This window comes from Rattus norvegicus, chromosome 17, assembly GCF_021556685.1.
Source record: "Rattus norvegicus strain SHRSP/BbbUtx chromosome 17, alternate assembly SHRSP_T2T, whole genome shotgun sequence".
NCBI lineage: Eukaryota > Metazoa > Chordata > Mammalia > Rodentia > Muridae > Rattus > Rattus norvegicus.
Window position 1 is genome coordinate 33,726,772 of NC_141550.1, and position 23,663 is coordinate 33,750,434.

At 42.1% G+C, this 23,663-nt stretch overlaps 1 protein-coding gene across 5 annotated transcripts in view; it reads right to left on the bottom strand.

Annotated features, from left to right (window-relative positions):
* Window positions 1-598, bottom strand: part of Dusp22 (dual specificity phosphatase 22) — a 49,127-nt gene extending 48,529 nt beyond the window's left edge. For 2 of the 5 annotated variants that reach the window (NM_001108412.2, NM_001399248.2), the window contains 1 exon segment: window positions 522-583. In NM_001108412.2, the coding sequence (NP_001101882.1) occupies window positions 522-542 (21 nt within the window). In that variant the 5' untranslated portion in view covers window positions 543-583. 5 annotated transcript variants of the gene reach the window in all.
* Window positions 599-23,663: the final 23,065 nt, after the last annotated feature.

A 23,663-nucleotide genomic window follows, 5' to 3' on the forward strand; every position in this document is an offset into this window, starting at 1 on the left:
CTTAGTACGAGTCCTCTTGGAACCAGCAAGTTCCTTAACCTTGAGGCAGACACAAATAGAACCCAGAGGACTGTCACCGCCAGACCATCCTCTGTCTGTGGGGTAGGAGTGAAGAAACTGGCCCAGAGGGTTTGGGCCACCACAGGGGCAAGGAAAGAGTTTCTAAAAGGCCTTGCGGCCACAACAGCCAGCCAACAGGTTGCCCTACGGAAGCCCGACAACCCAGGGTCAACCAGCTCCAGACACCGAAAGCCTTGTCAGTTCTAGGGTTTCCGTGAACTTCCCCACCAGAGCGGGCTTATCTGTGCACGCGCACACAAATCTGGGGAAAAGAGGAAATTACAGAAGCCGCCCATCTGGTCTGGTTCACCAATGCTGTGGGTGGCAGACGTCAAGGGGCCCGGTCTCAAGGGAGGGAAACAGACCATATCCAGCATGGGTCCCAGCTCTCAAAGGGCACGCTGTGAGGGTCAGGGCTGCGGAAGCTGCAGAAAGAGGGTGCGGCCGGGACCGGACGTTACCTGGCTCATCCCACTCCCCATGGCCGCGCCGGGCTCGCCGCTCCGCGCTCGCGGGAGGAGACGGCGCGCAGCCGGACGGGCGGGCGGGGCAGCGGGAGGCGGCGCCAGGGCGGCGCTCGCAGCGCGCTCCACCCGGGACGCGACATTACTGTCCGGCGCTGCGCACCTCGGGGAGAGCGGCCCTCGCCCCCGCGGCCCGACGCCTAGCGCGCACGCGCTTGGGCTCGCGCACGAGCACAAGCCGCCAAACCTGCGGTTTGCGCACGCGCGCCGGGGGTGGAGGCGGTCACAGCTGTAGGGGGTCCCCACGTCCCTAAAGGCGTTTTCCCCTGGGGCTCCCTGGTGCCAGTTACCGGCAGAGTCTCAGGCCTTGACTCCCTGGGTGAATCAGGTGTTAGAGCCTGGGCTCGGGGCTCCCCTGTCTGGGTTTTCTGAGCCAACAGTTTTAGGCGGGGGATTCCTGTGGCCCTGCCCCACCCGAACCAGACCGAGAAGGAGCACGCTCTGGGAAAGGTGGGCTAGGTGACTCACTTCTGCTGAGACGTGACCCTGGTTTAGGAGAGAAATGCAACTGACTGGCAGCTCTAAATGTTCTTCAGGGGAGTGCGTTGCAATGACTGCCCTCAGAAAGCTCCCCTCCCAACCTGCATTGCGGTTTTGTCTAGAGTGTACATGCATTCTAGCATGTAATAAAATTATTTGAGGGCCATCTATCATCCTTCGTAAAATTTTAATTTCCTTTATAGGCACAAAAATCCTTCAGTTAGATCTGGGGGTTCAAATGATCCTTTCACGGGGGCCACCTAAAGCCATCAGAAAACACAGATACCTACATTATTGTTCATAACTAGTAAAATCTGCCCTCAGACCACCTTTCCCTTTCCTGGAAACTGCCTCAGGGGCTGCTCTGTTCTTTTTTAGACATCCTAGGCTTGATCTCGAACAGGGTCCTGTGCTAGCAATACCCCCAAGTCTTTGCATAGCTTTTTTGAAGTCTCAGTGCAAAGGTCATCTTCCCCATAGAGTATTCTCTCAACTAAGCCATCCAGTTTATAAGAGATATTCCAGGTACTTATAGCATTCCTGCGTCATACTTTTTCATACACTTAGGATCAGAAATTATACTTAATTGCTTAATACTGACCTATCTCATAAACTAGTAACTTCCTGAAAGAGGCCTTTCTGTCTTAATCACCACTTAGCCGTATGACTGGGGCAGCAACTAGCATAAAATAGACTGAAGATATGTCAAAAAAAAATTGAATGGGTTCTTGGCTGAGAAACCAGTGGAGAGGCTCTAAAAACAAACAAAAACAAACAAACAAGAAAAAAGGAAATGCTGTTGAGCTGGCCTAGCTGGTAAAACTGCCCAGCCAAATGACCTGAATCCAATCCCTGACAACCACACAATGGGAAGAGAGAACCAAGCTCTGTTAAGTTGTCCTCTGACCACACCTGTGACTGTATACATACACATACACATACACATACACACACACACACACACACACACACACACACACACAGAGAGAGAGAGAGAGAGAGAGAGAGAGAGAGAGAGAGAGAGAGGGAGGGAGGGAGAAATAGTAACAAACACACGTGGAGAAATATTTAAAAATTTTAAAGAGTGCTAAAGCTGTTTGGGAAGAGCTCGCTGACTCCTAGCTCATTGCTCTCCCTGCACACTGGTGTCCTGGTCAAGAAAAGGCACCACCTCCCTCCCTCAGTGTACGCTTGAATTGTTTCCTGCCTGTAGGATGAAGTTCTGGCCTACTTCTGCTCCTCCTTACAGGACCGTTCCTGCCCTACCCCCCCCCCCCCACACACACACACACATCTTCTTCCTCCTAATCACCCAGGCAGCCTGCCCTCTCCCCTCTCTACCACAGTGTTATGCAATTGTGCCTGCTGCTGAGGGTCAGGGTAGATAATGGACTCTAGTAGGGAAATCCCAAGGCCAGCTTCTATCCCCAACTCTTAGAAAGAGCTTGGACAAGATGAGTCACTTTCTTAGCATTCTTCTCCTTACTCGTTCCATGCGTTGGAAAGCAACCGTCCAACGTTTATTCCTCTTCCTTCTCCTTAGGCCATTGTTTTCAGTAGAAAGGTGGACTTCTCCAAGCACAAGTAGTTCATAGGTTGGTTTATACCCACAGGTGACAAGCGCATATCATGTTTTTTCTTCTGCCATCTCTTTGGAATATGTCTTTCTGTGCCTATGCCTCTGTTGCTGTTATTATAGTATTATTACTGTTATAGCTTAGATCATGAGCTCACAGTTCCTCATTCCTGACCCTTGACTCTCAGAGTTAGCATTCATTTTACCTGCATTTGACTTGGCTCTTTCTAGAACACTCTCATCTCAAAGACTCAGGTTTTATATTTTGAGAAGAGGGGGGAAAAGAAAAGACTTGCTTCAGAAGTCAAGAGTCTAGTGACTCTTGATTTGGTCAGTCGATTGATTGGCTGGTTGTGAGACTTCCTTAACAAGAGTGTTGTCTCGTCTCAAACCCTAGCTTCATCTTCGAACTTAAACCAATGGCCCAAATGAGTAGTTGTACAACATGCCTTGGCAGAAGCTTGACTGAAAGGAATGGAAAGGCAGACACTAGAGTGTAGGAAGAAGACACAGGCAGAGCCCAGAATTCAGAAGAGGAAGCACAGATTGTTTTCTCTGTTTTTTCAGCTTTGTCCAGAGAAAAGAGGCTCAGAGGACTACTTAAGGCCCCGAAACCTACACGACAGCCTGGTCAACGGGGTTGACCTCTGTGGAGGATGACCTCATCCTTCAGAGGGAAGGACACCTGTTCCCAGCCCTCAATCAGCCTTTTGAATGTTTCCTTCTTTCTGACAAGAGTCTTGGAGAGTTCAGAACTCAGAGCCTCCGGAAGACACAATGTGCTTCAGAGAAGGGTCAGAAGCCTGGTTCCCAGGTGAGCAGGCAGAACATTGAGGAGAAATGGTAAGAAGATTCTAAACCAGTGTCATGCAAAGACAGAGCCTTGAATTCCTAACAGTGGGTGGAAAATTGTGCTTTTTTTTTTTTTTAAACAGACAAGTTGTGGACTATACACCAGGTATTGTCAGCACAGCCAGCCTTTGACAAACGGCCAGTTGTTTGTTTCCTTATTTATTTGTTATACTGCCATCCTCAAGAAAAGTTGTTGTTCAGTGTGGCATCCAGCATACAAAACAGTTCCTAATCTGAGAAAATGTGTACGTTGCTACACAAGGAAAGAAACACAGCCAGAAACACAGCCAGGATATATTGCTAAATTTCTGTCTCAGATATTTTCCTATTGCTGTGATAAGACTATGACCAATGCAACGCTCAAGCTCCCTGTCTTCCCTCTGGGCCTCCCAACCCTCTCTTCCTCTTCCTTTTCACTTTCTCTTTATGTGAGGCATGGTTTTGCTATGCAGACCAAGCTAATCTGGATGTTTCTCTATAGCCAAGGCTGTCTTCAAACTCAACAATTTCCTGTTTCTACCTCCCAAGTGCTAGGTTGATGTGTGTGCATTGCCACACTCAACTCTGTCTTTTTGTTTTCTAAGGCCGTATCATTTGTGTATGGGACGGCTCTCTAAGGCCGTATCATTTGTGTATGGGACGGCTCTTAAGGCCGTATCATTTGTATATGGGACGGCTCTCTAAGGCCGTATCATTTGTGTATGGGACGGCTCTTAAGGCAGTATCATTTGTATATGGGACGGCTCTCTGAACCAGGAGTGTTCAAATTCCTATTGACTCCCATTTAGAAAACCAAAAACAGATACAATGTGACTTTAATAAAGAAGGGGAGAGGTAGCAAGGAGGGATAGCAGGGAAAGGGAATAGAAAGGTAGGGAACAGAGAAGAGGGAGGGGAGGGGTTAGGGAGGAGAGTTGCAAGGGTGCTTTCCTGCATCGCTGGGCTCCCCCACTCCATGCTCTGCTCACTAGTCAGACCCCAGTGTTTTCTAGGATTCCCCTCCCTGATATTCTGTTGCCTGAGCTTTGGGTAAGAGACTTTGCCTGACCTAGTTACTTCCATTTTGGAAGTTATTTTCATTGCTTGGCATGGTTTGACCTAAATATTTCTCTATGCCTGCTGAGAAAGATCCTATAACAATGAATTTGTTCCTTTAAAAATGTTTAGACAAAACCTTTTTATGGTCGGTAACTCTGTTCCCGAACAACTAGCAATACCTGATTGACTAATGTCTTCCCAGGCCCTGTAGAATATTTGACTTAATCTTGGAATCTGACAGGACAGTACTGATGTAAGATCCAACTTGATCTACAACCCCCCCCCCTGCCATACGCCAAGGACCATCCTTAGCATGGAGAGGGGCTCTGAAAGAAGTGGTGTCTGGGAGCCTCGAAAAGAACAGCTCAAAGTCCAATTGTTGATTCAAGCTGACGACCTATGTTCTGCTTCATACAGCTTTCCAGTCTGCTTCTCTCTATGTTCTGCTTTCTCTCTGGAGATTTCTCTGTCCATGTACTGCTTGCTTGCTATTCTGAGATCTTTCCATCCATGTCATGCCTGTGTGTGTGTGTGTGTGTGTGTGTGTGTGTGTGTGTGTGTGTGTGTCTGTTTTTCTGTCTGTCTCTGTGTCTCTGTCTGTTCTGCAAGCAGTTCTCTTTTTATCCTAAAAACACTGTATTATCCATCTCTGCAGAACACAGGTCCAGTCTTTTACTTTACAAATCAATCCAGTCATTTACTCCACGTTTTCTTTTTGATTATTTTATGAATCAGCATCCCCTAACCCCCACTCCTTTGATCCTTAAGGGAGACCAAGCATGCCTTTTTATCTTAGCATTGCAAAAGAATTCTGAGATCTGTCTGCCTTTGTTAAACTAGTTGGGTGGGACCCTGCGCAAAAATTACCATTTCTACCACACCAAACCACACTCTGTCCTAGGCTGACCTTGAACTCAGGAATCTGTCTGCTTTTGTACCTTTCTGAGGAGCTGGCTCATAATGTAGCTGCCTTTGTCCTTTAGACTCATGAATCCTCATAATTCATATTACTCCCTTATATTTTGCATAGTTGAGACATTATACATTTTTGAACTCATGTAGCTTTTTCTCAGAGCCTTAAGGGCTGTCCTGAAGGTCCCATTCTGCTGAGACATTAGCCACACCTTCACCTCCTGGACTTCCCCTGTCTTAGATTATCATGGCAGCATCATTAACCTTAACTGGAGGAATGTGAGCATATGTATATCATGACACAAATAAGCCTTATGCCCACAGCAGCCATCAGCACTCCTGGAGGCTCACACCAGGGCCCTTTCTCAGGGGTAAGAACAATGTCACTCTGTCCCCCCAGGGCCATGCTGGGCTCGGTCAGCATGCTACTCCAGCCCTCTTGGCCTTATGAAATACCCAGGAGGCTCACCAGCTTTGCCTCCTTAGGTGTCTAGACACAGTCTCTAGATCTTTATCAACCCTTGTTCAAACTGTCCAAGGAAGCTGCAATGTGGGGGAGAGTGGGATAGCCCCTAATGGACTCCATCCATTGGCACTTCCTGCACCTGCACAGGCAGCCACCTCTCTGTGAGTCACTTCTGCTTCTTCAAATGCCTAAAGGGACACCTTGGTTCAGAGTGGTGTTAGGCAGGGCATACTTCCTTAGCCACCTTGCACTTGTCTGCTGGATATAATTTGGAATTCCTCCCAAATGAAGGGCCTGAGCTTTGTTTTGCTCATAAGAAAATGAAAAGGTACTCTATATGAAACCAAAATTGAATTGGGAACGAAGGCGCGTGCACACGCAGCCTGGATAAGGGCTAGAGGGAGGAGGGGCTTTCCTGAGAAAATGGAATGTCCCAGAAGAAATTCCACTCACCATAATGGGGAAGTCCGCTTAACTTGACAAACAATATCCTTGTCGAACGTTCTATGTCAGGTTTTACCTTTGTTGATTGTTATGTTTAGTTTGATTAGTCAGTCATCATCAAAGCCCTATAAATTGGAGAAACTCATCACACAGTAAACAGACCTCAGGGTGATTGATCAATAAGCAATTTTCCACACAATACAATTGCCTGTTTGTTGTTTGTTTGTTTGTTTGTTTCAGAGTAATGCCTGCTTTAAAGGATGGGGCCCAAAGACACTTACTCTCCCATCACCAACTACCCCTCACCAGTAACTCAAGTTTCCTTGAAAAGGACCTCCCACCACTACAGTACAAGTTGCCCCGGGTTTTTCATATCTTTGCCACACCTCCATAACCTTTCTGCGGCCGCACAGAGAATTAAGTGAGACCTGAGGTCTGTCTGAGCCACACAGGATTAGCACTGATTTTTCTTACACCTCCATCAGGCCCCGAGAAGACTGTGGCAAAGTGTATCCCATTTGGCTTGCACATGTTGTCACTGAACAGACTTGGACATTTATATTTGGTTTAGTAATAGCCTCAACTCCTCCTCTACTCCACTCAAAGACGCAAAGAGATACTTCTTTTCTCTCATGTTATTCATGGGTCTCTGGTGGTGATTCTTCTACATCCTGTCTTCAAGGTGATGTGAGATCTTTCTCTCTCCAAACACAAATCCTGCAACCTTGAAGTAACAGTTCCCAGGGCTGCTTTCCAAGGGGTCAAAAGGCCAATGAGGGGAGGGATGAAGGCAAAGTAGTGGCAGGAAGAAGGCCTGGGACATGACTTGGGTATGTCCCATCTTTCCCCCATCACTGTGATTTTCCAAATAAGTATAATGTGAGACAAATGCTGGCTATTTGGACTGTTCATAACTACTAAGAGAACAGCTGCAGGTCCTTGGCATTGCTGGTATTTTCCTCATACCATGGCAGGCAGCTGCTTCTTGATACCAAAGGACGTTTACTTTCCGCTTGATTGACAGCAACCCCACACCCGAGGGGCAGTGGAAGTGTTGATTTCAACGTCTGCAGTTGTGTATCTGAGTACCACATGGACACAGAAGTGCAGTGTCTAGTGAACTGATGGGCAGCACTAACATTTCAGACAGGGCACCTGTCATCTAGGTAGTTATTAAATGTCGTCCCACATTAGTAGACAAATAATCCCTTACCACTCCTTCAGTATTTCTTTAAATGCATGCATATGGATACATATACGGATATTTGTGGATATGGAAATGTGTTTTTTGTTTGCAAGATGCCAAGCCTAGCGTGGGGCTGGTGGGAACAGAGTGACATGGGATAGGACCCTGGTGTGAGCCTCCAGGAGACCTCGATGGCTTCTGTGGGCTTAAGGCTTGTTTGGGTAATAATGCACATTTTTTCACATTCCTGCCAGGAAGGTCCTCTCTGTTTTTTCTTTTTAACAGATGAATTATTTACTTTTACATTTTTATTAGCACACATTAATTTTACACAGAACAGGTTTTGTTTACAGATTTATTATTTTTTTATTATTTTCTTTTTACCATATTTAGTACTTTTATTGGATTTTTTTTTATTCACATTTTAAATGTTATCCCCTTTTCTGGCTTTTCTTCCAGAAACCCAATATCCCATGTCCCCTCCCCCTGCTTCTATAAGGGTGCTCCCCCACCCACCTACTCCCTCCTACCTCTCTGCCCTGGCATTCCCTTACACTGGAGCACTGAGTATTGACGGGACCAAGGACCACCCCTCCCATTGATACCAGACAAGGCCATCCTCTGCTACATATGCGGCTGAAGACATGGATCCATCTTGGGATGGTGGTTTAGTTCCTGGGAGCTCTGGGGGGGTCTGATTGATTGATATTATTGTTCTTCTTATGGTGTTGCAAACCCCTTCAGCTCCTTCAGTCCTTTCTCTAACTCCTCCATTGGGGACCCGTTCTCAGTTCAATGATTGGCTGCAATCATCTGCCTCTATATTTGCCATGCTCAGGCAAAGCCTCTCAAGAGACAGTTACATCAGGCTCCTGTCAGGATGCACTTCTTGGAATCCAAAATAGTGTCTGGGTTTGGTGGCTGTATGTGTATGGGCTGGATCCCCATTTGGGCAGTCTCTGGATGACATTTCCTTCAGTCTCTGCTCCACTGTTTGTCCCTGTATTTCTTCCTATGAGCATTTTGTTCCCCATTCTAAGATGGTCTGAAGCAACCATGCTTTGTTCTTCCTTCTTTTGAGCTTCAGGTGGTTTGTGAATTATATCTTGGGTATTCTGAGCTTTTGGGCTAATATCCACTTATCAGTAAATGCATACAATGTGTGTTCTTTTGTGATTGGGTTACCTCACTCAGGATATTTTCTAGTTCAATCTATTTGCCTAAGAATTTCATGAAGTCGTTGTTTTTAATAGCTGAGTAATATTCCATTGTGGAAATGTACCACATTTTCTGTATCCATTCCTCTGTTGTAGGACAGCTGGGTTCTTTCCAGCTTCTGGCTATTATAAATAAGGCTGCTATGAACATAGTGAAGCATGTGTCTTTTTATATGTTGGAGTGTCTTTTGGGTATATGCCCAGGAGTGGTATAGCTGGGTCCTTGGGTAGTATTATGTCCAATTTTCTGAGGAAGCTCCAGACTGATTTCCAGTGTGGTTGTATGAACTTGCAATCCCACAATGTAGGAGTGTTCCTCTTTCTCTACATCCTTGCCATTGAAGGACCCTAGTTCTTACTGAAGTGTAAGAGCTATTAAGAGATTTGCTTTGGCAGAAAGTAGGTAGGTTATGGAGTTCCTGGAGAGGACCCTAAGGGCTGTCACCTGCTTTGCACTCACCGCCTCAGGTCAAGATTGGACCAAGTACCAGCTTCCCACCTGGGATCAAGGCTGGGCCAAGTTCCATTCTCCACTTACAGTTCTCGGGAGGAGCAGGCACATTCTTGAAAAACTGCAGAATGTACTGACTGACAGTCACCTGACCCTCTGGTCCCAGATAGAGTTTGAATTCATGTCATGTGCTTGCTAGTCAATAGATTCAAAGGTCAATATGCTTAGCCAATAAGTTTAAATAGTAACCTTGCAGATATAACCTGTACCCCTAAAAAGTATAGAAAGTGCTTATTGTAGCCATTCAGGGTCACCTTCTAGTCACTCGCCAAGAGGGGCTGATTGAAAGTCAAACGTGACGCGCTGGAAAATAAACCTCTTGTGTGTGCATCGAACTCCATTCTCGTATCTCAGTTGGGGGGTCTCACTCCGAGCCTTACACCAGTATCTGCTGTCACCTGAGTTTTGATCTTAGCCATTCTGACTGGGGTGAGGTGGAATCTCAGGGTTGTTTTGATTTGCATTTCCCTGATGACTAAGGATGTTGAACATTTCTTTAGGTGTTATTTGACCATTTGATATTCCTCAGTTGCAAATTCTTTGTTTAGCTCCTCAGCCCATTTTTTTAAAAGGGTTATTTGATTCTCTGGAGTCTTACTTCTAGAGTTCTTTGTATATATTAGATATTAGTTTTAGTCCATGGTAATTTGATAGGATGCATGGGATTATTTTTATCTTCTTGTATCTGTTGAGGCCTGTTTTACATGGTCAATTTTGGAGAAAGTACCATGAGGTGCTGAGAAAAAGGTATATTCTTTTGTTTTAGGATGAAATGTTGTATAGATATCTGTTAAATCCATTTGGTTCATAACTTGTTAGATTCACTGTATCTCTGTTTAGTTTCTGTTTCCATTGATGAGAGTGGGGCGTTGAAATCTCCCACTATTTTTGTGTGCAATGTGTACTTTTGGCCTTAGTAAAGTTTCTTTTATGAATGAGAATACCCTTGCATTTAGGTAGATATTCAGAATTGAGAGTTCTACTTGGTGGATTTTTCCTTCTACAAGTATGAAGTGTCCCTCCTTATCTTTTTTGATAACTTTTGGTTGAAAGTTGATTTTATTCCGTATTAGAATTGCTACTCCAGCTTGTTTCTTGGGACCATATGCTTGGAAATTTTTTTCCCAGCCTTTTACTCTGAGGAAGTGTCTGTCTTTGTCATTAAAGTGTGTTTTCTGTATGCAGCAAAATGCTGGGTCCTGTTTATGTATCCAGTCTGTTAGTCTATGTCTTTTTATTGAGGACTTGAGTCCATTGATGTTGAGAGATATTAGGGACCAGTGATTGTTGTTTCCTATTATTTTTGTTGTTAGAGGTAAAATTATTTGTGTGGCTATCTTCTTTTGGGTTATTGAAAGATTACTTTCTTGCTTTTTCTAGGGTGTAGTTTCCCTCCTTGTGTTGGAGTTTTCTGTCTATTATCCTCTGTAGGGCTAGATTTGTGGAAAGATATTGTGTAAATATATTTTTGTCATGGAATATCTTGGTTTCTCCATCTATAGTAATTGAGAATTTTGCTGGGTATGGTAGCCTGAGCTGGCATTTGTGCTCGCTTAGGGTCTGTTTGACATCTGCCCAGGATCTTCTAGCTTTCATAGTCTTTGTTGAGAAGTCTTCTGTAATTCTGCTAGGTCTGTCTTTATATGTTACTTGACCTTTTTCCCTTACTGCTTTTAATATTCTTTCTTTGTTTTGTGTATTTGGTGTTTTGACTATTATGTGATGGGAGGAATTTCTTTTCTGGTCCAATCTATTTGGAGTTCTGTAAGCTTCTTGTAGGCTTATGGGCATCTCTTTTTTTTTTTTTTTTGTTTTGTTTCTTTTTTTCGGAGCTGGGGACTGAACCCAGGGCCTTGCGCTTCCTAGGTAAGCGCTCTACCACTGAGCTAAATCCCCAGCCTGGCATCTCTTTTTTTAAGTTAGGGAAATTTTCTTCTATAATTTTGTTGAAGATATTTACTGGCCCTTTATGTTGGGAACCTTTGTTCTTTTTTATACCTATTATACTTAGGTTTGATCTTCTCATTGTATCCTGGATTTCTTGGATGTTTTGAGTTAGGATCTTTTTGCATTTTGCATTTTTGACTGTTGTGTCAATGTTTTCTATGTTATCTTCTGCTTCTATCTCTTGTATTCTGTTGGTGATGCTTGCATCTATGATTCCTGATCTCTTTCCTAGGCTTTCTATCTCTAGGGTTGTCTCCCTTTGTGATTTCTTTATTGTTTCTATTTCCATTTTTAGATTCTGGATGGTTTTGTTCAATTCTTTCACCTATTTGGTTATGTTTTCCTGTAATTCTTTAGGGGATTTTTGTTTCCTCTTTAAGGGCTTCTGCCTGTTTACCTGTGTTGTCCTGTATTTCTTTAAGGGAGTTATTTATGTCCTTCTTAAAGTCCTCTAACATCATCATAAGATGTAATTTTAAATCAGAATCTTCCTTTTCCAGTGTGCTGGGGTATCCAGGACTTTCTGTGGTGGGAGAATGGGTTCTAATGATGCCAAGTAGCCTTGGTTTCTGTTGCTTATGTTCTTGCACTGCCTCTCGCCATCTGGTTGTCTCTGGTGTTAGCTGGTCTTACTGTCTCTGACACTGGCTTGACCCTTTAAGCCTGTGTGTCAGCGCTCCTGGGAGACCAACTCTCTTCCCACGGGATCTGGCTACAGAGAGCTGTAGCATAGGGTCAACTCCAAGCACAGGCAGAAACTGGAAGGACCCAGACTGCTCCTAGTTTCCTGTGTCCTGAGGGCTCTGGGTGGGTCCCTTGGAGCAGAAGTGGTGATCTTACCTGTGCTCTCAGGTGTGTCAGTACTCCTGGAAACCATCTCTCTCCTGAAGGGATTTGGGTAGAGAGAGCTGTAGCACAGGGTCAGCTCTGGTCACATACAGAAACCAGATTGATTGGTCTTCTCTGTTACTGTTAATGATTCCATGATAATCAACAGCATGAGTCCAGGAGATGAAGGTGTGACTAATGTCTCCACAAACACTAGTGGTAAACACTAGGACCTTCAGGTCAATGCCTATGCAAGGATATATATATATATATATATATATATATATATATATATATATAGTTTCTCACCATGCATAATATAAGGATGCAATATGAATTATGAGGGGTTTCACAAATCTAAAGCAACAGAGATAGCCACTGGTGTGGCTAATAGTATGGCAATTCATAAAAGAATCAAAGGAAAACCTGGAATAAATAACTGAATTGATGTGTAAATTTTTAAAAAAACCTGTGCCTTTGATCTGCATGAGATGAATTAGCAAGAGATAGCAGGCTTTAGAATTTTTCTCTAGGGAGATCAGAGCTTGGATCCACGATTTGACTTCCGCTCATTCTTTTTGCCGCTCCTGGACGTCCGTTTTCTCAGAACCCCATTTCATGCCAAGGCTGGTCCCTGGCAGCAAGATTACCCTCCACTCTTTTAAATCAGTACCATTTCTTATTTCTCTGGTGCTTGGCTATCAGCTGCAAAGAAGAGATAATTTGGTGTTTTTATTTGATGTAAGGCATCTGTACTCTGAGGTCACTGATCTTTTCTGATTTGGCAAACAATTTCCTGATTTTCAAACTGAAAACCCAATGTCCCAGAGGAATAAAGAACACTTAATTTCTGTGGTGCATCTTGGTGAACACCCCACATCTATGAGGATTTTCTTTAAATGTGAATAAAATTAAGTTATCATTTAAGCACTTGCTTTTTCATTTACATAAAAAAAATTTCCCCTGTAAAATGTGGGAAGACAGTAGCACAGCACAGGAACACTGGCCTTGAGCACGCGCTCCTGGAATGCCTCTGCCTTCTGGAAAGGAAATACTGACCAGCTTAGAAACGCCGTTTATTCGTTGATGGAGAGAAATGTATTGTGATCTTCCTCAAGCCAGCGCTCACGTCTGATTCCATTTGAGTCTTTTCTCTAGAAAACCATCACAGAATCCGCATGAGAGAGCTCAGGAGCCTAACGATGTCAGATTGAGATTACAGTGCTTAAAAGGACAACGGGAGCAGGAGGTTGACAGTCTCCTACACACTTTCAGAGTGCCATAGTGTGGTGGGCTAACACATACACCTCAGTTAATCATGCTTCCCTGAAGCCCCTTTACTGTCTGCTGCCCACAGTTCACTCACTCGGTGTCAGATGCCCAGGCACAGTGCCCATCTCAGTCTCTGAGGGTCTTTTAGAGTCAACCAACCGATATCTACCAAGAACCTGCTATCTTCCAGGCCTCGTGTCAGAAGCTAAAGATATGAAAATAAAAACAGAACTGTCCCCCATGCTTAGCACACAGCCACTGGTAAGTCTACTTACTGGAAAGAAGGACATGAGCACATGTCATTCCTATACAGCCTCATACACCTTGAGTTGACCAAGCTTTAAAGCCGCCTTTATAGGCCCTGCTTTTGTTGTTGTTGTTGTTTTTGTTTTTGTTTTCCTAAGCAGGAAAATTTTGAAGATACACTCTGGTATGTGTTTTAAGTTCAACAACTCTGGTGACTTAGGATCAGAAATGTAAGATTGGCCTTTCCTCATGTTATGTGCTGGAGATCTCGATCCACAGATGATCTTTTTCCAGAGGGACTAAAATGAAGGGAATGAGGCAGATGCCACATGCCAGGTAAACATCGTGGTTTTGACTTTTAGTGAACTTTTAGCCCCATGAGAAAAATCAAGGAGAAGTCAATTGCATCACTAAGTGTTGGAGTGCAGCAAGAAAGGCATATTACATCATTGGGAAACTTTAGAGGGGATCTACTTAATGACTGGTGGGCCAAGCTTGATGGAACCCAAGGAGTCAAAGGCTTTAGTTACTGAAGCCATGAACAGTGGTTGCCAATTATCAGGTCCATAGGGAGAAAAAAAAGAATAAATGGGTTGGAGTCCAGGAGGAGCTGGAGTTGAGGGATGTCGTGACCAAGCTGATGTATACCTTTGAATTCATGTATTGAAATTCTTAACTAGTACCTCAGAATTTACTCATATTTGATATTGGATTCAGAATTAAAGTTTTATCAAGGCAATTAAGGTAAAACAAGGTCTTTGAGGTAGGACTTGATACATGACGTTTTCTCTATATATCTTCAAGGTCTCATAGTGTTGTGTTAAGCTACTAGATCCTTTATAGTTACTGTTTTGGTTCCTAACGTTCTCAGAGGGCTGGGAAATAAAAGATGAATATGATGCTCATCATGGAAGAGGTAATGATGGTGCCCCAACATTAACCCAAGGTTAGAGAGAGAGAGAGGAGTGCTGAAGAGGAATCTGTGTGGACACAGTGCTTTCCAATGTCCCCAGCTGGATCCTAATGTGATGGTGACAGCTGCGCAAAGGTAAAGCTCCCAAGTGCCACCATAGGACAGATCATCAAGTCATACAGGAGGCTTCCTTCTTGCCTAATGTTTGAACTTGAAAGCTTAAATTAATGGTAAATATTGAGTAAGTAAACCATATGATGCAGTACATTGAAACAATAATGTGATGATAGCCATGTATGATCGATGAATGACCTGAGGATGGGTTTCCAGTATCCTTCTCATCTTGCATCTCAATGTGGATGTGTGGTAGCTCTTATTATCCTAACTGTGGCTGTTAGATAGTCCTAGAAGACACAGACTCTTTGAGAGATGGCTCCCAATCCTCCCCAAGTTCCCTCACAGTAACATCTGTGTGGTTATATTATCAGACAGAAAAATTGTCCCCAGTGTATTCATATTTTATATAAGAGATACATAGTTCATATTTTCAATATGCTATAATCTCATTAATTTTTATATATTATAAGACAGAAACCTATGAACTTTGCAAGACCTATTTAATTTCACAAACTTGAAGTTCTATTTTTTACGTCATTATTGAAATTTCTATGTATAAAGAAATAAATTTAAAGAGTTCTAAGTAATGATGATCCTTGAAGGAGGTTATGTCTCAATAAACACACCATAAATAGGAAATATCAGCTTATTCCCAGAAGGTCCTATCTTCCCTTAGACAGGCTATTTCTGTACCCTCTTACTTCAGGTCTCTAATAGCCTCAAGAAAAGATATAATAATATGGTTTATTTAGCTTTTACTTTTATTTTATTATATTCATTTGTCACCTTTTTTGTGTGTGTGTTTGTGAATAGGTACATGCATGCCCTAGTATTCATGTAGAGATCAAAGGACAACTTGTAAGTCTGTTTTCTCTTTTCTACCATGTAGAACCTCAGAGTTGAACTCACGCCATCAGCTTGGCAGCAAGCTGAGCCATCTCACCAGCTGACTTTTTACATTTTTGAGTGAGAAAAGTGCTTCTTGTTTCCTGTAGTTCCTAACTGACACTGGTTCAACTTAATGGCTTTTCCATTATGATGCAACTTTGAGCCTGAGTCTTTTCTTGGATTATAGATGTGTAATTCCATTATCTCCCAGTTCTGGGCAATAGCAGAAGCCACAACTCCCGGTAAGTCCCAGGAATATGACAAATGACAACCAAACTTGATGACTCCCTGATTTGCTAAATTAACATGATCAATATGTTAGGTCTTTTAAGAACATTTCAACATGTGGAAGTTCCAAAGTAAAAATCATCTAAATAAATACATATAAACCATGTATAGCATGGTATGGTTTATTTCGGTATGTGATAGTTATGACTAGTAGAATGCTATGTGGCAGCAGTTTGTCCAAATGATTTTTGGAATATGTTTATTAAATCAGTGTTTTCGTCACAGCTTGTTTGATGAGGGCTATAGTTAATGTGACACTCTAAAGACTACATATTGATGATTATATCAAGAAATATGTATTGCTAAGGTTTTCCACTAACAACACTTAAAGTCATAAAGTTTACCGTTTTCTGTTTATTCCACTGAAAACCACTCCGGTCTGGAGGGGTGAGGAATTGTAAGTGAAAGTCAGGGACATGGTAGACTGGCAGTGGGACATCAGAATGTGCTTCCCCTTTATTCCTGTTTGTCAACAAGTCACTGCTTACCTTCACACTGCCATATTTTTGTCAGGGAGTGTTGAGTTCTGACTTTTTCATTTTTAAAGGTAGTATAAGTTAATGTTGCGTTTTAAATTCCCCTTTCATTTTCTGTTCAACCCAACAGACAAACACACAGAAGAAAAAAAAAACCACTAAGTGTGATTGTTCTTGAGTCTGCCTGGTTTCTAACATCAGTAACGTAAAGTTGGAGCCAGAGTTGAATGCGTTTGAGCGTACCCAGGTGTAAATTCAAATCCAACTGTTAGACATTAGAGTCACTGAATGGAAGATCCATGGGAGGTACAAAATATAACTATAGCATTTATGTATAAATAACCCAAAATAAGGCAAGAAAAAGAGCAAACTATGAACCCCATAAAAACAGCTAAAATAAATCTCCTCTTAGAAAACTTTTTAATATAAATAGACTTATTTCTTGAGTGCCAAAACAGAGTGTGTGTGGTCGAATTTTAAATAGGATCCAATTATATGGTATCTACACTTTAGAGTCAAAGAAACAAAAAAAATTGTTAATAAAATGATGAAACAATGTTCCATGTAGGTAATAACCAAAAGAGATCTGGAGGAAGTATACCAATAGCATACAAAACAGACTTTAAAAGTTTATAAGACAAAGGGAGAATTTCATATTAATAACAGTTTGTATATGGCAACCATCTCAAACATTTGCAGAGTCCCCAAAGATGTGATACAAACATGAGCTTCTGTGAGAGAGGAATAGTAGTTCAACAGTGATAGCTGTGTACTTCACTAGTGAAGCTCGAACACTCAGATCGAAGGGTCCAGCATCACCGTGCGTCAACAGCTGATGTATAAAATACTTCACCTCGCAACAGAGTACATATGTTTCTCAAGGGCATTTGAAAAATTGTTTCTGCATATTTGAAAAGATTTGACAAATCTTCTCAGGACACACTGGAGGTTAGAATTAGTAAAGGAAGGAGCGCTGAGGGCACAGCTCAATGGCAGTGTTCCCATCTAGTTTATGAGAAGCCCTGGGTTTAATCCCAAACCCTGTTGCCATACCAACAAAAGGAAAACTGAAAACTTCACAAATACGTGGAAATTAAGCTGCACACTCTGAAGAACACCAGTGAATCAGGGAGGAAATGACAAAAGTGATTAGAATACAACATCCAAGTTTACAGGATGCAGCGAAAATGCTGCTGAATGGGAAAGTTATAGCTATAAATGCTTACATTGAGAAAGATCTCAAATCAACAACCTAAATTTATACTTTAAGGAACTAGAAAAAGAAGAACAAACTAACCCCAAAGCCATCAGAAGGAAGGAAATAATAAAGATTATAGTAGAGATAAACAAAACAGAGAATAAAAAACAAGACAGAAAATCAGGGGAGTCAAAAGTTGGCTCTTCAAAGAGACCATCAACAACAACAAAACAATAAAAGTTTAACTAGTTTGACTAAAAACACAAGAAAATAGTCTCAGATTACTAAGATCAGAAATGGCAGCAAGGTTATTGCTGCCCATTCTGTAGAAAGATAGAAGATTATAAAAGAGAACTATGACAAGACAACAAGTTGGACAACATAAATGAATGGACAAACACCCACAGACACAAGGCCTTCCAAGAATGAATCATGAAGAAACTCTATAACTTGTGGTAAGATTGAATCAGCATTGAAATACCTCTGAAAGCACCCATTGAAGAAAAGCATGGGGTGCCTTCACTGGCGTATTCTACTAAATTTAAGAAACACCGTCAATCATTGTCTGACCTGTCCCAAAAATTGGAAAGGAGTTCTAATCATTTCAAGATTCTACCATTTTATGAATCCCAAAGCCTGACAGCCATACTATTAAAAAAACTATAGAATATCTATTGTGGAGACAGAAACAAATAGCCTCAAAAAGTACTATCCAAACAAATTTAATAGCACTCTTAAAGGATTGAACACCATGACCAAACAGGATCTAACACAGAGTTAGAACTCACATACAAGCAGTAATATAGAAAAGTCAACATACAAGGGCTGGAGAGATGGCTCAGTGGTTAAGAGAACTTGCTGCTCTTAATGAGAACCTGAGTTCAGTTTTCTGCATCCACATAGTAACCCACAAGCACCTATAACTCCAGTTCCAGGAGATCCAATTGTTCCTTCTGTCCTCCCTGGGCACCAGGCATGTACTTGGTGCAATTACACTTAAATCTTTTTAAAAAGAAGTTACCATACAAAGATAATTTTCTTTATTATACACTGAAATAATCAACCTAAAATGGAGATACTTTCATTAATGATAATATCGAAAGGCATAAAATAATCAGTAACTTAACCAAGGAGATGAAAGACTTGTAAACAAAAACTAAAAAACACTGCTGAAGTGTGCATGTGTGTTTAGAATTTTTTAAAAATCTACTTAAATTAGGGTCCTTAAATGCTTCAACCTCCCTTCTAAACCACTAACCAGAAGTAGCAAAAGGAGATGGTTAATAGGACAAGCAGGATGTGGACCTGTTTATACGATGTTCTTTGGGGGTGATTCCAATTTCCATTGTCAGGATATCAGCTGTCCAGTCCAAAATATCAAACACAATCAGTAGCAGCAGGCAAGTCCAATTGGCAAACACCAAACACCAATCAGTAGCAGTGGTTTGATCTAGAAGAAACCCCGATGAGGCTCGCTAAATCAGCTTGAGTCCAAGGAAGTGGCAAGAATCAGCAAGAATACCAGGAGAAGGTCTTTGGAGCTTTTCTCTCTGCTGAGTCATGATAAGCAAAGATTAGCATTGCAAGGCATACCGGTGCAAGAACGCCATTCATTGCCCATTGGGTTTATAGCTGTACTCTTTCCAAACATCAGGCAACCTCTCAAGTGTCTGCCTCAGCAAAACATCCTCTCCCACGTCTGCTTCAGTAAAACATCCTCTCATCAGACAGCTTTCATAAAATTTCACATGACACAACTGAATTTCCAAAGAAAGCAGAAATGCCCATGTTATTTATGAGGTTAAAAAGAATGGAAAGGCATCCATGTTTACGATGACTTAATATTGTTAGGATATTTCTCTATCCCTCCAAAAGCCCTATGTGTTAAAGACTTAGGCACCAGCTGGTGGCACCTCTGAGAGCCAGTTGTACTCTGTTGGCACTAACTCCATCTATCAATGAGCTAAACTATTGACGAGTTGATTGTTAGAGCATAGACTTCGTTATAGGAAGTATGCCCCTGGGCTGGAGAGATGGCTCAATGGTTAAGAGCACTGACTGCTCTTCCAGAGGTCCTGAGTTCAAATCCCAGCAACCACATGGTGGCTCACAACCATCTGTAATGAGATCTGATGCCCTCTTCTGTGTGTGAAGACAGTTATAGTGTACTCACATACATAAAATAAAAAAAAAAAAGGAAGTATGCCCCTGGAGCACGGCCTTTGACTGTGTCTCTTGGCGGCAACTCCTTCTTTCTATCGTCTTTCTCTTCCTCTGCTTCCTGGACTCATATGGTGAGCAGCTTTGTTCGGCCATGCTGTTTTCCACATGTTCTATCTAGAGAGATGATGTTCTATCTCAAGACAGACCTATAACAACTGGACCATGTATGTGACCATGGGTTAAAACTTTTGAGACCATAAGCCAAAATAAATCTTCCCTCCTTTAGGATCTTCTTGTTGCTATTGTTGTTTGCAGGTTATTTTGTTACAGAGACAAAAGATTGGCTAACATCAAAAGTAGTATTGCCCAAAGTGATCCACAGATTGAATGCTATCCCTACAAAATTATATTTTTTCAGAAATATAAATATGCATCCTAAAATTTAAGCAAAATCTCAAGGGTTCCAAGACAGCCAAAAGATCTTTTTTTTTTCTTTTTTCTTTTTTTTCCGGAGCGGGGACAGAACCCAGGGCCTTGTGCTTGCTAGGCAAGCGCTCTACCACTGAGCTAAATCCCCAACCCCAAGATCTTGAAAAAGAAACAAAAAGTTGGAGGTCTAATATTTCCTAATTTCATAAAGACAGACCTTATTAGTTAGGGTTTCTATTGCTGTGATAAAACACTGTGACCAAAAGAAACTTGGGGAGAAAAGGGTTTATTTCATCTGACTCTTAGCAGGTAACTTACTCTATTACTGAGGGAAATCAGGAAAGGAACTCTAGGCAGAATCCTGTTGGCAGGAACATGAGCAGAACCCATGGGAAATGCTCCTTGCTAAATTGCTCAGCCCGCTTTCTTTCTTTTTTTTTTTTTCTTTTTTTTTTTAATCTTTATTAACTTGAGTATTTCCTATTTACATTTCGATTGTTATTCCCCTTCCCAGTTTCTGGGTCAACATCCCCCTAAGCCCTCCCCCTCTCCTTCTATATGGGTGTTCCCCTCCCCATCCTCCCCCCATTGCCGCCCTCCCCGCAACAATCACGTTCACTGGGGGTTCAGTCTTGGCAGGACCAAGGGGTTCCCCTTCCACTGGTGCTCTTACTAGGCTATTCATTGCTACCTATGAGGTCAGAGTCCAGGGTCAGTCCATGTATAGTCTTTAGGTAGTGGCTTAGTCCCTGGAAGCTCTGGTTGGTTTCAACCTGCTTTCTTATACAACCAGGTACCACTCCCTGTTGACTGGGCCCTCCCACATCAATCATAAATCAAGAAGATGCCCCACAGACTTGCCTGTCCTTGTCCTTCTCAGATAATTCTGTCAAGTTGATAACAAAATAAAACAAAACAAGCAAACTAAACTGAACAAGGACAAAGACATATTCACCCATGGAGAGGAACAGGCAACCCTGAAATAAAATCTTTTAGGAGGTAAAGAAATTAGAAGGTGTTTAATACTGACTGTCTCACCCCTTTCAGTGGCAGGAAATACATCTAGGAGATAAACATCTGGGCATGGCCCTGAGGGAGTTTCTCAGTTGGGTTAATTGGGAAGACCCACCTTAAATATGGGTGGTGCCATTCATTCTTTGGCCTATGGTACCAGAGTGCCTGCTAAGGAAAAGTCAAGTTGAGACCAGGATGTGAGTCTTTCTGTCTTCTGACTTCAGACTCACTGTGACCAGACCCTTCCCTGCTGCCAGGCATTTCCCATGTGTGCAGTGTGCCCAGCTAGTGATGTTGTTTTGAGTCTTGTAGTCTTCAGATTGTAGTGCCATCTTGGAAGAACTGGGTAACTGGGAGTGGGGGGATTTGAGGTCTGCATCTCTGCCCTATTTCTTGTATGTAAACTCATAGCTCAGAACCACAGCCTCTGCGCCTTTACCGTCACAATGGAATGCACCTTCAAACTGACCCGAAATAAATCCATCCTCCCTTGAGGATGGATTATCAGACGTCTGATCACAGCAATGAAACAAATAGTTAATATAATGATATGCTTCCAAAACTCAGGGCTTACCGTTAGTTCATCATTACTAAGGGAATGGCATACTTTATTTAGATTTTATTAGGTTCCTCATGAATGTCTTTCATTTGTTTCAGGATCGTATGATGAACAACGGCATCATCAGTTTTAGATGCCTCTTTTGGTCTGTGAGAAAATTTCAGACTTTGTTTTGATAACCTTGACAATTGGGAGACCTATCGGTGAGGTCTTCTGTACACTGTTCCTCAATTTCAGTTTCTCTGATATTTACTCATGGTTATATTAGCTTTACAGGGTTTGGAGAGGAGCACATAGGGCTGTCGTCATTCTCATTGTAACAAACTGGGAGCATTTTCTTTCAAAGTGACTCATCACAATGGTGCTGTCCTTGGCAACTGGACAGACCAGTGTTTTCCAGTTTCCCAGAGGTAATTTTGCCCCTCCTCTTTCCTATATATGACTCATCGAAGACAAGTCATGGATTAAAACCCGAGGACTGCCGGGTCTGGGTTCAGTGAGAGAAGATGTACCTAACCCATTAAGAGATTGGAGGCCACAGGGAGTTTAGAGGTCTGGTGGGGTGGGTGAGGTGGGGACATCCTTATGCAGATGGGGTTGGGGGAGAGGGAGGAGGTTTGGGATGTGGAAAAGTTGGAGGGTGGACTGGGAGGGGAATAAAATCTGGAGTGTAAAAAGTAAAATAAAACAAACAAACAAACAAAAAGCCCAACATTCAGTAGAGAAGGAGGAGTAGAAATGGAGGACAGACTCCAAAAGGCAAAGACTCTATGAAAGATACCAGCCTATACTGTTTATGGCAACTTTAATAATTGGGAAACATGGGGTTGGGGATTTAGCTCAGTGGTAGAGCGCTTGCCTAGCAAACGCAAGGCCCTGGGTTCGGTCCCCAGCTCCGAAAAATAGAAAAAAGAAAAAAAAAAAGAAAAAGAAAAAAAATAATTGGGAAACATACTTGTAGACTGTTCATCAGTTTGATTTTCTCTGATACTTACGTGTGGTTATATTGGGTTTACAGGGTGAGTATTTGTAGTCCTTTGGTAGGCATTTGGTAATATCTTTTTCTTTGTCTTTCTTTTTCTTCTTCTCTCCCTCCCTCCCTCTTCCTCCCTTCCTCTCATAGTCCCACTCTTTCTTTCTTTCGTTGAAGAATGTTTGGAAATCAAGGCAACATTGAGCAGTTATTCAATCTCACTCCTTTCAAAGGCAGGAAACACATGGACGCCTATAATCATCTCTGTACCTATGCGTGTCTTCTTAGCTGAACCCAAGTTCACAGTGGTGTCCCTACCCCATATCTTCACCCTTCCTTTTTTGCATTTTGGAATCAGGATTTCTATAGTCTATATAATATAATATAATATAATATAATATAATATAATATAATATAATTCAGCAGTACTTTCTAACATCCAGTGTTTTTCTTTAAACAGCTGTGTTACTTGCTTTACTAACTTTTAAAATATTTAAAGTCAGCAAAATATCATTTAATGTAATCCCGGGTGATTTTTATCCTCCTTTTGTTCTAGGAAGATAAATTTTTATTAGATCTCTCCACAATGGCTTGACCTGTAGGATTGTAAGCTATATGAGGAATGGGCTTTTTGCCACAATGTATTTAAAATTGTTGTATTCTAATGACCTCATATGCCTGAGCATCATTAGCTTTGATCATCAAAGTCATTTCCAAAACAGTCACCATTTCTAGTACGTGTGTAATTTCAGAGTCATCCTTTTCATAGCTCAAGGCCCACTGGAATGCTGAACACGCATCGGTAGCAAGGTGCATCAACACATGTTCGTATCTCAACTCTCCAAACTCTATAGAATTAAACACACATTCCACTGTATGACATTGTTCTAAGGTAGTATCCATAAGTAGAACCTGAATTTTCAATGTAATCTATTGTATTTTTATGGGCTGCCATTTTAATTCTTTAAGACTTTGTAGATTTTTAAAAACCTGGAATTACTTCTTTGGTGTTATTGTAAGTTCCAGATTGGATTCATCTGAAAGTTTCCTATTTTGAGTCAAAGAACTGTTCAATCTCTGTTCTAT